Here is a 14,045-nt window from a genome sequence, read left to right as displayed (position 1 = left end):
ATGTTGAATAAAATGAGTAGGACAGTGAAGATTGGGTCTAATCTTTTTTTTTTTTTTTTTTTTGGTACCGGGAATTGAACTCATGACCTCAAGCTTGCCAGGCAAGCACTTATGCCGCTGAGCTATATCCCCGGCCCTGCCACTGAAGATTGGACACTGCATAATTCAATTTATATAAAGGCAAATCAAACAAAAACTATGCGAAACTAATTTGCACTTTAGAACTGAAGACAGTGGCTACCTTTGAAAGGGGAGTTGGGTGTGAAGGAGGAATGCCTGGGTTTCTGGCAATGGTCAAGATCTTCCTGGATCTGGGTGCTGGTTAGATGGATATGTTCACTTTGTAAAAGGAATAAAAATTTGTATGAAAAGATGTACAATTATGAGTTGTGTTATTTGCTTTATGTAGGTCTGTTGTTGCTGTTATTATTTTGTGGTGCTGGGGATTGAACTTAGGGCCTTGTGCAAGCTAGGCAAAGGCTCCACCATCGAGCTACATCCCCAGGTTTTGTAGATTTTATTTAATAAAAAAGAATTTTAAAATTTACAAGCAAATGCTACAGTGATAAATAAGCAAGAGCTAGTTTTGTTTCTGTATGCATCTTGCCCTACGCCATGGGATTTGCTGGGGTTCTAATGTAGAAGGGAATAAATCAACACTCTGCTTCTAAAAATGTACACAAATAATGGAAAATAATGACATTTAAACTCTAAAAAAGCTTAATAACTCTGATCTTTTGAAAATTTGAAAAGGCATTTTCTACTTCTTTTGCTGTATTTTAATTTTGCCTTTTCAAGGTGAACATCGTGTTGCCTAATTGGGGCTTCCAATGTTCTTTGAAAAATGTGAATGTCTCCAGCAATCTATTTTGAAACCTTAATTGTAGTGTGCTCTGTTCTTAGCAGAATTTTAACTTCCTTTCACCATTTCCATGTTGATTTTCATATTTTAAATGGATTTGTACCGACTAAGTATTCTTTTTGCATGTCTCCAGTTTTTAAAAAATTGCACAGTAGTTCCATTGGTCATTGGCCTACAGTGGAAGATTACAAGTAATAGGAGTCCCTAAATTTACTTGCAAAACCTTTTTCTATATAACTAAAGCTAATTTCTTAATCTCTGAGGAATACATTTTGGTACATTAATAGTAAAGATGTAGACAGCAGAGATTATAGTCATACAGATTAAACAGACTTTTAGAATCCTTTTATTTCACATCAGTTTCAGCTTGGAACTTGGCTGTGCAGTGTGACAAAGACCCAGCGATAATGAGAGAATTTTTCATGCTTTCTTATAAGGTTAGTCTCTTCCAATCAATATTTCATTTATAGACCACAACGAGAATATGACGACAATGGCTAGAGTAATGTGCTAAGTGCATAAATATAATAAGTACAAGTATATAAGCCAATCTTTTAATCTAGAAACATTTAATATGTGTCTGAGCAGAGATAACCTAAGGAGAGTCTATCCCTGTAGAATGTAATGTCAGCCAGGGATATAGCTCAGCTGCACAAGAGAAAGGTCTCGAGTTTGGTTCCTGGTACAAAAAAAAAAAAAAAAAATACTACTTAGGATATAATGTCAACCTGTGCAGCAGATTAGAGAAACACAAAGCAATTCCATGTTACCCCAGTAAGAATGGCTATCATCAGGAATTCAGAAAACAAATGCCAGCAAGGTTGTACAGGAGAGGAACCCTTCTACAATGTTGGTGTGAATGTAAGCTAATACAACCACTATGAAAATTAATATGAAGATTCCTCAATAATTAAAAATAGAAGTTTCATTTGACCCTGTTATACCTCTTCTGAGTATTTCCCAAAAGAGCTAAAGACATTATATTACAGTGATATATGCATACCCATGTTTATAGCCACACAGTCATCATAGCTAAAAGCTGGAAGTGGCCTAAGGACCCATTAATGCTATAGATCAGTGGTTAGAGAAAATATGGTATATAGACACAGTGGTGAACTACTGAGCCTTAAAGAAGGGTAAATTTTAGTCATTTGTAGGAAAACAGATGCATGTTCAGGTCATAATTCTGAGTAAAATAAATCAGACACAGAAGGTTAAATATTAGATGGTTCCTCTTATGTGAGAAACCCACAATTTATTTATTTATAGTAATGTAAAAAGTACAATAAAAGATGATAGGAAACAAGGAGGTAGGCTTTGTGGAGAAGTGAAGGGGATATGGGGATGGAGGAGACAGAATGGTGGGGAGGAGAAAGGGAAGTAGAAATGATTAAGATGCAATACATATATGTACCAATTCCCCACCATTAAAGTAATTATTATGTATCACCAACATATCAGAAAGGAATGTGTGACATATCTTCTTAGGGTAAAACATCGCAAACACACATCACAGAGCCTAAAGTTTAACTATTATAGGATGATTGCTTTTGAAGGGATTTCATTCTCCCAGAGCCCTATATTAAAATATCTTTTAGAGGGGAGTACTCTAACAAACTGTCAGTTACTAACAGTGTAGGAGAAATTAAGGAAAAAATCTATGAGAATACAGAATAAAGTGGCCTAAGGACCCATCAATGCTGTAGAGTGGTGTAGTGCATGCCTGCAATCCCAACTGCTTGGGAGACTGAAGTAGAACTGCAAGTTCAAGGCCAGCCTGTGCAACTTAGCAAGACTCTGTCTCAAAAAAGGAAAAATGAAAAGGGCTGGGGATTAGCTGAGCACTAGAGTGCTTGCCTACCGTGCACAAGGTCCTGAGTTTAGATGGAATAAGTATCGGGTAACCATAAGATCTGAAAAAGGAAATAAGAAGCTTGGGTCTCCTTTATAACTTTTCCTAATACAGGGTCCATGTGTAAGGATTTGTGAGTTTGTTATTCACTTATAAGAATTTAAAAATAATTATTTAGCCTCCAAGGTAGAAGAATATCCTTCATATACACAGAAGTACACAGTGTGATAGGTTTAGGTCAATGAAATGTTTAGAATTGTAGATCTGAAAAGAACTGGAAAGTTAATCTAGCATAACTCCCTCATTTTACATAACAGTAACCGGACAGCAAAAAAGATTAATTATTTTGCAGTGTTATTAATTCAGTGATAGTAATGGTTGTGATCATTAAATATGGGGGGAGATTAAGAAATAACCTTTGCAAATTTAATTATAATTGCCATTTTATTTAGGTGAAATAAATCTGTTTGCATTTTGAATTTGTGATCGCTCTTGTAGGATTGGCATATAAGAATATAACTGGACTAGAGTTTGTGGCAGTGTGAAACTGAAAGTGTTTTCTAAAACTAGAGGGCAAGGTTTAACGATGAAGCTATGACTACTGCCTGTCAAGATCTGACACTGTGTCTTTCAAAGGTGATGCTGTATGTACTAATTTTGGCTCTATTCAATATAAAAGAGAAATCTGTTTGCCAGAGGGAAAATCACTTAGAAATGATAGCATACAAGAAGAAGAAAATCACTAGATAGAAATGCAGGGATAAATGACTGCATGTAACTAGAAAAAAATAGGAAAACGGTGAAGAAGTGGTAAAAAGAATGGAAAATAATAACAAATTAAACTGTAAAGCAGTGTTGAGGTCCATATAATTTCTATGGTGGCATGTGCTTTCCTAGCAGTGTTTTGCTCATTCAGACAGAATATTGCTGATTTTCATTCTGACTATGTTCACCTGGCAGACTTCTCACTATCCAGTGATGTTCTGGTTACTTTGTATTAGCTGTGCCAGTTTTGTTATTCTGACCAAGTAATTCTGATTGCACAGAAAGCATGTTTACTTATGGCAGCTGCAGTTGACCTAGGGCAAGGGAGAAAAGCTTCAACCACTTTTGAACAGGTAAAATGCAAACATCTAAAGCCAGATAAAAATTAAGTGTGCTACAGTAAGTCCCTGACTTGTAAACGAGTGTTCCAGGAGAATGTTCATAAATTGGATTATTTTGTGAGCCCAACGAAGTGAGTCTTATGTACACCTTTCACACAAATATACAATGTAAAGCATAAAAAAACCAAACACACACACACACAAATACTGCGAGTAAATTATTTTTACTTTTATACTTACCTTAAAGTGGTGGTACAGTACAGTGCAACTGCAAATAAACTCATTTTACAATTACCTTAAAATGGTAAGGAAGGTGGATGAGCTACTTCTGCCATGTGTTTGCATTTACCACACAATGCAAGGTTCATGTCTGTGAAAGTTCGCAACTCAAATGTTTGTAAGTTACTTACTGTAGTTAGTATGTTTGTGCTCCCTGATACAGTTGTGTTTTATTTTCTTTAGAGAATCTTTCCCTCATTCCATCACCGGCTGGATTTCAAGGGTTTGTAGTGGCCAATTCCTTCCTACGCAAAGGTTCCATTTGGGTGAGCCTCTTCCCTTAAAAAGATTGAACGTCACTTTTTTTAAATGCCCATTCCCATGGACCGTTCTTTCTTAGTCTACCTTTAAATATTCATTATTTCCATTATCTCCTTATGATTATATGCGGCTGGTAGAAATGTTTTCCCTACTTTTGTTCCTTTCACACATTTTCTATGGAAAATTTTATTTCTGGAACTTTTAGCCATCTGAAATTTTTTACTTAGCTTGTTTTTCTTCACTCACTTGCACTTGCTATTTTTGTCTTATGTCCTTATATATCTCATCCACTCAATTTTAACAAGAACATGGAATTCCATACCTTTACCTTAATTCCATTCTTAGGTTCTTAAAATGTACCTCTTTTAGGAGCTACCAGCATCGCCTTACATCATACACCAGATTATTTGTCTTCAACTCTTTGCTTTCTTCTTTCAAGCTAAGAAAATTGTCTCCAAGTCAGACCACTAGTTTTTTATGATTTTAAAGATTTAAATCCTCTCTCTGCTCATTTTCTCTTATCTGGACCAAGAAAACTTTCTGGTTTTCCATACTTGTCAGCTTCTTGTCTCTCCAACTGGTATAAAACCCATTTTGCTCTTTATCTTCCTATTAATCTTTTCGTTCATATTATTTTTAGATTGAAAATAAACTCTTACCGGCTCTCTGCCAGTATTCCCCTTCCTTCCCTTTCCCTTGTTGAGCTCAACCCAGAAAACATTTGAGCACCAATCAATCTTCTAGGTATGGGGGCATAGAGATAAAGTATACAAAGCCCTTGTTCTCATGGTTTTGTAACAGGATCCCTTTCAAGAAGTCTTTTCATTAAAAAAAATGAGAAAAGAATCTACCTGCCCCAGAACAAAAGAAAACAAAGAAATCATTTGTGCTTCTTTTCAAAATTTTAATGTAGTAGAAGTAGATATTAATAAAGAAATATTTTAAAGTACTCCTATGACAAAGTGAAACAAATCCTCATAACAAAGAAAATAAAGGTAGTTTAATATACTGTGTATCATAATCTTAAAAGAATGTACAAAGTTACTCAGAATACAAGTCATACACAAAAAGGACTCTCTTACAAAAAAGACATAACCAGATAAAAACACAAAACGTTCCCTTCAATAAACTAAGAAAAGCTAGTAATATAAATACAACACATTAACAGATAAAGAGGGCTGGGGATTTAGCTCAGCGGCAAAGCGCCTGCCTGGCAAGCACAAGGTCGTGAGTTCGGTTCCTGGTACCGGAGAAAAACCAAAAAAAAAAAAAATAAAAAATAAATAAATAAATAAACAGATAAAGATACAGGTGATTTAGTTCTCAATAGGCATTTTTTTCTTTACTAAAATATAGTAATAATATCCTTATATTGTACTTATAACTTTTAAAGTTATTCCTTTTCAGTTCAGAGTCCTAAGTTTGTTGAACTGTGTTTTTCAGTGAATGGAGCTCAATTGGTGTTAGAGAAGTTTCACAAACTGTCAAGCACAGTCCTCTGTTTCCGAAGAACTCTCTTACCTAATAACCCTTCTGTAATCTTTGCTTTTGAAAGGGTATCCAGGTAATGGAAGATGCACTTGTTTCTGCTTTTCATCCTGTAAGAGTGGTCTCTGTGAATTAGACTGTGGAAATCTATCCCTCTAAAGAATATTTGTTGAATTCTGTTATGTACATCTATACCCTGCTGTCTAAACTCTCAGAAATTGAAGAATTTACAAATAACAGATGAGAGAGTATAGATAAACTGCATAGTGCTACCAAATACTGTCGCTACTCTACGGAGTAGGAATTGGGAGGAAATTATTGTGATTTGTTAAGGAATCACATTTTTCCGTAGAACAGCTGAGTAAACTACTGGAAACTGGCCACATCAGACTCATGGTCTGTTTTTGTATATCCTGAGAGCTAAAATTTGATTTAATATTTGTAAAATGTTGTAAATGAAAATAAAAATATGTGAAAGTGAGTGTGTATGGCTGGCAAAGCCTAAAATATTTATTGTCTGATTTGTCACAGAGAAAGTGTCCTGACCATCACACTAGATTTGTGCGTCGTGTGTGTGTGTGTGTGTGTGTGTGTGTGTGTGTGGTACTGAGGGTTAAACCCAAGCCCTTGCCCTGAGCTACATTCCCAACCTTTTCTGAGGTTTGTCAGGGTCTTGCTAAGTTGCTCATGCTAACCTTGAATTTACCATTCTTCTGCCTCAGCCTCCTGAGTAGAAGAACGCACACAGTTAGCTTATTTTGGAACAGGATTATTGAGGTATAGTTCATGTACTTTATAATTCACTAATTTTTTGGTTGTTTTGGCAGTGCTGGAGATTGAACCCAGGGCTCTGCGCATGCTAAGCACATGTGCTACTTCTGAGCCACGCCCCTGGCCCAAATTCACCCACTTGCATGTGCACTGTAATGTTTTTTAGAATATTCAGAGTTGTACAGCTATCAGCACAATCTAATTTTAGAATATTTTTTATCTCTCTAAAAATAACTCGTTAGCCAGGTGTGGTGGCACACGCCTGTAATCCCAGCACTAGGGAGGCTGAGGCAGGAGGATCATTGAAAGTTTGAGACCAGCCTAGGCTACAAAGTGAGCTCAAGGCCAGCCTGAACTGCATCGCGAGACCCTGTATCAAAAAGACAAAAATAAATAAATAAAAATAACTCGTTACTCTTCATCAGCAGTTACTCTTCATCCATGCCACCAGGCCTAGGCAACGCCTGATCTATGTTCTGTTAGTATAGTTTTTCCTATTCCAGGTATTTTATGTAACTGTCGTTATATAATTTGTAATCTTTTTTAATTGGCTCCTTTTATAAATTCTAAAATAATGTTTTCAAAGTTCTCCATGTTATAGCATATATCAGTCAGCATTTCGTACCTTTTTAAATGGCCGAATAGCATTCCATCCCGTGGATATGTCACATTTTATTCATCTATTCATCCACTGATGAGTACTTGGGTTGTTTCCAATTTTCAGCTATTTTTAATAGCGGTATGATAAACACATGTACAAGTTTTTCTATGGAAATGTTTTCATTTCAAATGTGTACATAAGAATTGGCATGGTAGACGTGCATTTGGAGGTTAATATATCTGTATCAATTCAAAAGTGTTCAGTTCAAACTTGTCCTATCATTCTGTCTTTACCTGTTTTTAATGATAATTATGTGGGATTTTATCAATTTTAAAGTTCTTTTTTGAGACTAATCACCTTGTTGTGTTGTTGCCAAATAGGCCAGGTTACCGAATTGTGCACTTGAGCAGATCCAGGAATGTAAAGACATCTGCAATCTCCTGAAGCAAACAGGTAATCTGGGAACTGGGAGTTTTGTAACACAGTTATGAAGAGAGATTAGAATCTTAATCGAATCTTTTGTCACCAGAAATTTGTGCAGTACTTGATAACCAGTGAAAGGATTCTTGAAGAACGAATTTTTCCACTCTAAATGTTAGTGTTTTCACTCCTTCACATACTGCTTGGGGTAAGAGTATTCTATACTTCGCTTTGTATGAAACTATGTTTATTGTTCAGTGTGACATAATTGTTCTCAGGTCACTAGATTTAAGACCTAGTCAAAGTTCACCACTGACTAAATGTAGGCTACCGAGTCTTCTCAACCAAAATCAAAATATCACATTGGGGAATGTAGCTTTGTGGCAGAGTGCTGGCCTAGCATGTGTAAGTCTCTGGGTTCAATCCCTGGTACTGAAAAAGAAAGCAAAAGTCACAATATTTTGTCATGAAATTATCAAAACTATAGTAACCTTTTGAAGTTATGTACAAGCTTGCTACTGTTTCCTCATTAAAGATAGTATTGGCTTTTAGGTTTAGATATACATTTTTATAGTGTGCTTACCTGTTGTTCTTTAGAATTCTTTTAAATCAGTGGATAATGAATTGGATGAAGTACATGTCTTTTCTGACTTTATGGTGACCATCATGATTTTTCTCTTTTTGTTTTTGTTTTTGTTTTTCTTCCGGTACCAGGATTCAAACTCACGACCTTGCACTTGCCAGGCAGGCACTGTGCCACTGAGCTAAATCCCCAGGCCCATGAATTTTCTCTTTTAAGCTATGAAAATATTAAATTGTATTAATAGATTTCCTAAGATTAAATCATCATTGCATTCCCAGAAAAAACCCTATTTGGTCATGGTATGTTGTTTTTTGATATGTTAATGAGTTATATTTTAAATATTGAAACATTTTAATATTTAGAAATTGTTGGTCTGTTTTTTCTTTTTGGGCTTATATGATGACTTTGACAGATTTTAATGTCAAAGTATAGAAGATATATGGAAAACATAAACACATAAGATTTAATTTGCCTCTCCCAATCTATGACAACTAATTCAATGAATAAACAAAAAAAATTATAGAGAAGACCTAAATAATATACCTACTATATCTCATGAAAATATATTTTGTATCCTGAGAACAGAAAATACTTTTTTGTGTTCCATTTGAACATTTACAGAATTTATGCAAAGAAAAATCTGAATAAAATCCAAAGCAGACAAACAAATGACAGTAGTACCTGATTCCAAAGCAAAAATTAGAAGTTAATAATAAAATCAGAAACAAACCCTTTTGGATGGACATTTTTAAATCCTAAACTAGAGAATATTCAAAAATAATAATAACAACACCTGATAACTTTATGGTTTCTGTAGGATTTTCTATATACGGGATCATGTCATCTGTGGAGAGCCATAGTTTCACTTCTTTCTAATTTGAATGCCTTTTACTTTTATTTCTTGCCTAATTTCTCAGGATAGAACTTCTAGCACAATATTGAATAGTGGTGCTGAATGGGGGCACCTCTGTCTTATTCCTGATTTTAGAGAAAAAAACTTTCAATCTTTCACCACTGAGTATAATGTTAATTATTTTTTAAATCCCAAGTATCAGGTTGAGGATATTCCCATTTATTATGAATTTTCATGATGTTTTTATCATAAAAATGTCTTGGATTGTATCAAATGATGTTTCTGCATTAATAGAAGTGATCATGTTTTTTTCTTTATTAGTATGGTATGTTGTATTGATTTGTTTATGTTGAACTATCCTTGGATTCTTCAAATAAATCACAACTTATAGTGTATAAACCTTTCATATGCTATAGGATTTAATTTACTAGAATTTGTTGTGGACTTCTAAAACAAATGTTCATAAAGTATATTGGTTTGTGATTCTCTTTGGTTTTCATATCTTAATTTCTCTTTGATACCAGGTAATGCTGGCTTCATATAATAAATTAGAACATGTTCCCTCCTCTTTAATTTTTTCGAAGTATTTGAAAAGGATTCAGGTATGTTCTTCTTTAAGTGTGTGATAGAATTCGCCAGTGAAATCATCTGGTCCTAGACTTTGTTTTCAGGATAGTTTGGATTACTGATTCAATCTCTTTACTTGTACATATAGTCATGTTGAGATTTTTCTATTTTTTCATAAGTTACTTTAACAATTTGTGTGTTTCTAGGAATTTATTATTTCTTTGGATTTTCTAATATGTTAGCATAATCTCTTATTATCCTTATTTATATAAAGAATAAATGGTAATGAATATTCCCTTTTTGGTGTTTTTATAAAGTTTATTGGTACAATTTAGATATGCATAATGATCACATTCACCATAGGGAATTTGTAATTGTACATGATATATCTTGCTTTTATTTTTTTCCCAAACCACTCCTCTCCCTTCCACCCCTCAGCCCCTTATATACAAAATCTTTGTTTCCACTTCATCTTTCATCTATTGTTTCTTTCTTTTCCCATTCCTCCTTTCCCCCTGCCCCCTCCTCTGTGCTCCTTTTCATTTAAATGTTTTCTTTCTATTTCACAATACTTTTCACAATATTTCGTATTATATTTTTATATATTAAATATATATTAAATATATTAAATATATTTCACAATACCAATTCTGGACCTTATTTACACTTTGAGTTTCTCACACCAGTGAAAAAAAATGTGATATGTACACATGTGAGTCCAATTATTTTACTTAAGTGAATGGACTCTACATGTATCCATTTACCTAGAAATGTCTCAAGTTTATCCTTCTTTATGGCAAAGTAATACTCCATTGTATAAAAAGCTACATCTTCTTTATCCATTCATCAATTTATGGGGACTTGGGCTGTTTCCAAGATTTAGCTATTACAACCTGTGCTGCTATAACCACGGGTGGGCATATTTGCTGTGGTATGATGCTTTTAATTCTTTTGTGAAGATACTAAGAAGGGGAATATGTGGGTCAAATGAAACCTCTAGTCCTAGCTTTTTTGAGGATTCTCCATACTAATTTCCACAGTGGTTGTACCAGTCTGCAGTCCCACCAACAGTGGAGAAGCATTCCTTTTTCCACACAGCCTCTCCATCATTTGTTATTGGTTGATTATTTTATAATACCCTGGAGTGAGATGGAATCTCAGTTGTATTTTAATCTGCATTTCTCAAATGACCAGTGATGTTGAACATTTTTTTCATATGTTTATTTGCCCTTTGTACTTCACCAGAGAAATCTGTTATTCTCAGATACCCATTTTTGGATTTGATCTTTAAATTGGGGGGGATGATTTTTTCATTTCTTTGTGTATTTTAGATATCACTCTTTTGTCAATCTAGTCGTTTTGATAGGCTGCCTGAGTAAGACAGGAACACAGAAGCCTGAGAAATGATACCTGGTTACCCATCTGAACAAACCACAATCAAATATCTACAAATAAGCATTTGCTAAAGCTGTTCTAAAGGACTCTGGGCTCTTGGATAAGTGAGGAACTTTTTGTCCTTTGTTCGCCGCTAACCAATCTAGAATAAAGAAATAAAAGGACAACCTAAAGTTCACAAAGTTATTCTGCTAAAACACAGAATTTTTTACCTAGGCAGAATACATAGAAGGCAAAAGAATACCTTTTGTGTTATGGTGACTGCAGTAATCCATAAACTAAGGAAGCAAGCCCATTGAAAGTGAGAAAACTTTGCTACAATTTAACACATTATATTGGTTTATTTCCGTATCAAGGCTTAAGGTAGGGTGAAATTCATTCTTCAAATTTGTGCTTTATTTTGCCCTTTTGTATTCATTGGATCTGCCAAGTGAAGACTATCTTCATCATAATACTAAACATGGAGCTTTCCAAAGTTTACATTATGTGTGATATTATAATAGAATGAGTGTAGAAGCAGATGGGAGAATCTAGCTATTTCTATGAAGTCAGGCATTCAGGAGCTTTGCAAAAATGTGAAACAGTCTTCTCATTAATTTTTAAATTATAGTTTTTATTGTGGTGCTGGAAGTTAAACCCAGGGCTTCACACATGCTAAGCACTTGCTCTACCACTGAGCTACACCCTAATCGTGTAATTATTTTCTTAAAACTGACACAATGTGCAATAAATTCATCTGAAAGCAATTCAGTCAGTAAATACATTGAAATTTTGCTTCAATTTCTAATGTGTTAAAGATTGATAGTTACAACATACCTCTGAAAACCTCAGTAATGTTTTCAGCATGCAAAGAGGTCCTGAGAACAGAAAGTTTGAGAATGATTGCTGTAGGAACAAACTGTTTTTTCTTTTTAAAATAGGAGCACATATCCATTTGTCACTATTGCTCATAATATAATTTCAACTCCTTTTTTAATTATAACTTTAACCAGAATAATTTCTACTTCAAAGAGAAAGTTTGAGGGATGTAATTGAGAACCATCAGTCACCAACATGCCTAAGAGCAGAGCTCATGAGCACATTTATGCACAAATATATGACTATCTATCTCCACGGGGTGTTAAACCCAGAACATTGAACTGAGCTAAATTCCCATCCCCTTTTAATTTTCTTTTTCTTTTAAGACAGGGACTTGCTATATTGTTCAAGCTGAGCTCTAACTTGTGATTTTCTTTCTGTCATGCCCATATCATTCCTTTTAAAGAGAAGAGTGGACTCACTAACACGACTCACAGATTACTTCTCTATAGCATATAAAAATGAGAAACAACATTATGTAAACATAAAACAGTGATTAGTAGTCAATGTTGTGGTATTATATTTTACTTTAAATTATATAGATATCCAATGAGTATCCATTTATTAACTCAAAATATCAGTCTAGTATTTTTTAACTAACAAAATGTTGTGGAAATTCTCTTAAATCTAACAAATTGCAAAATGTAGATACTGATGAAATAATTTTTTTCAGTATCATGTTTCTATTTTAGTTACATTTTTTGTAACCTTCAATATTATATGAGTAATACTATTTAATCAGTAAAACTATTTACATTTAAGTACAATTGGCCTGAGTAAAATAGAATTTGTACTTATTTTATACTTTGCACAAGTAATTCACCATAGAGTTTGTGATTAAACTGACCTTGTTTACCAAAGATTTACCTTAATTTTGGATTCTTAAAATGTTTCTTAGTGATCAGAATCTTTTGTAAGGATATTTTTAGCTTAGTGTACTTCAGTATTAGAAGTTCAACTTACCTTTTAATTTGGATGAATTTATAATCTAGTTTACTAATACCCTCCAGAGAAAGAAAAACATTGACACTCACACAATGCAACATCAAGGGATTTCTTAATTATAGACACATAAACATATAGAGACCTTATGCATTCAGGTCTATAATTTCAGCTACAAGTATCTTTCCTAAGTACATGAAATCATTAATTTGAGCTCAAAAAGGACAAATAGAACAACAAAAAGACTAAATTTTCTGTAGTTTCTTACCCATCAGAGAGTAGATACTCCATTAATTCAATTACTGAGATCACCGAATGTTCAGTTCATAAAACCACATTCCCAGTCATTACTATTACCAAGGGGACTAACTTACCACCTACACCACATGTATCTCACTCTTTGGCTTTCCTGGACCACGCGGACTGAAGAGGAATCGTCTTAGGCCACATGTAAAATGTAACATAATTAATGTAGATATGTAACAAAACTTCCTTTTTTATTTTAACATTATTCTATGAAATAACCAAAATGCCCAAGTTTAATAATTAAATAAAACCCATCTGTTTAGTAGTAGTAAGTGCCTGTCTTCACAGGCACACATTTGTATAAGTAAGTTGAAATACTATTACCAGTAATCACTGCATTTTATTTGTGAAGTTGCACATGTGCATGTAACATCTGATGCATAGGGTTTCCATTCAATTCATTGTGTATGGCAGGTGTGAGAGGTGGTATAAGTGCTACCCTGCATCTTCCCCTACACAACATTCTGTTGTTATCTATACAGTGTGCACCATGCAATCAAATCATGAAAAAAAATCACTAAAAGCATATAATAAAGTTAAAAGGTGAAAGTGGGGCCATGTTACTAGTTGTTCAGGGTGGCATGTGGCCCAGTGGCTATGGTTTAGACATGACTGGTCTACACAAACCAAAAATTATTACAAAATATAAACGCTATAGAAAAGAAAAAGAAAAGCCAAGCACTGCATGGTGCATGCTTATAATCCTCACACTAGAGAGGCTGAGGCAGGAGGATCACTTGAGGCCAGAGGTCGAGACCAGCCTAGGCAATATAAAGAAGGAAGGAAATAAAGAAAGAAGAATAAGGGGGGCTGGGGATTTAGCTCAGCGGCAAAAGCGCCTGCCTGGCAAGCGCAAGGTCGTGAGTTCGGTTCCCGGTACCGGAGAAAAACAAAAAAAAAA

The 14,045-nt window shown here is 34.4% G+C and overlaps 1 protein-coding gene across 1 annotated transcript in view; it reads left to right on the top strand.

Moving 5' to 3' along the window:
• Positions 1 to 14,045, top strand: part of Tex11 (testis expressed 11) — a gene marked incomplete at its 5' end in the record, with an annotated part of 374,380 nt that overhangs the window by 241,887 nt on the left and 118,448 nt on the right. Inside the window, 3 exon segments of the mRNA XM_005401706.1 lie at positions 1,226 to 1,299; positions 3,716 to 3,832; positions 7,601 to 7,673. Of these exon segments, the coding sequence (XP_005401763.1) occupies positions 1,226 to 1,299; positions 3,716 to 3,832; positions 7,601 to 7,673 (264 nt within the window).

Source organism: Chinchilla lanigera, unplaced genomic scaffold (genome assembly GCF_000276665.1).
Source record: "Chinchilla lanigera isolate Chin_1 unplaced genomic scaffold, ChiLan1.0 scaffold00074, whole genome shotgun sequence".
NCBI lineage: Eukaryota > Metazoa > Chordata > Mammalia > Rodentia > Chinchillidae > Chinchilla > Chinchilla lanigera.
The sequence above is the reverse complement of the archived record's forward strand: the minus strand, read 5'-3'. Positions and strand labels throughout refer to the sequence as shown.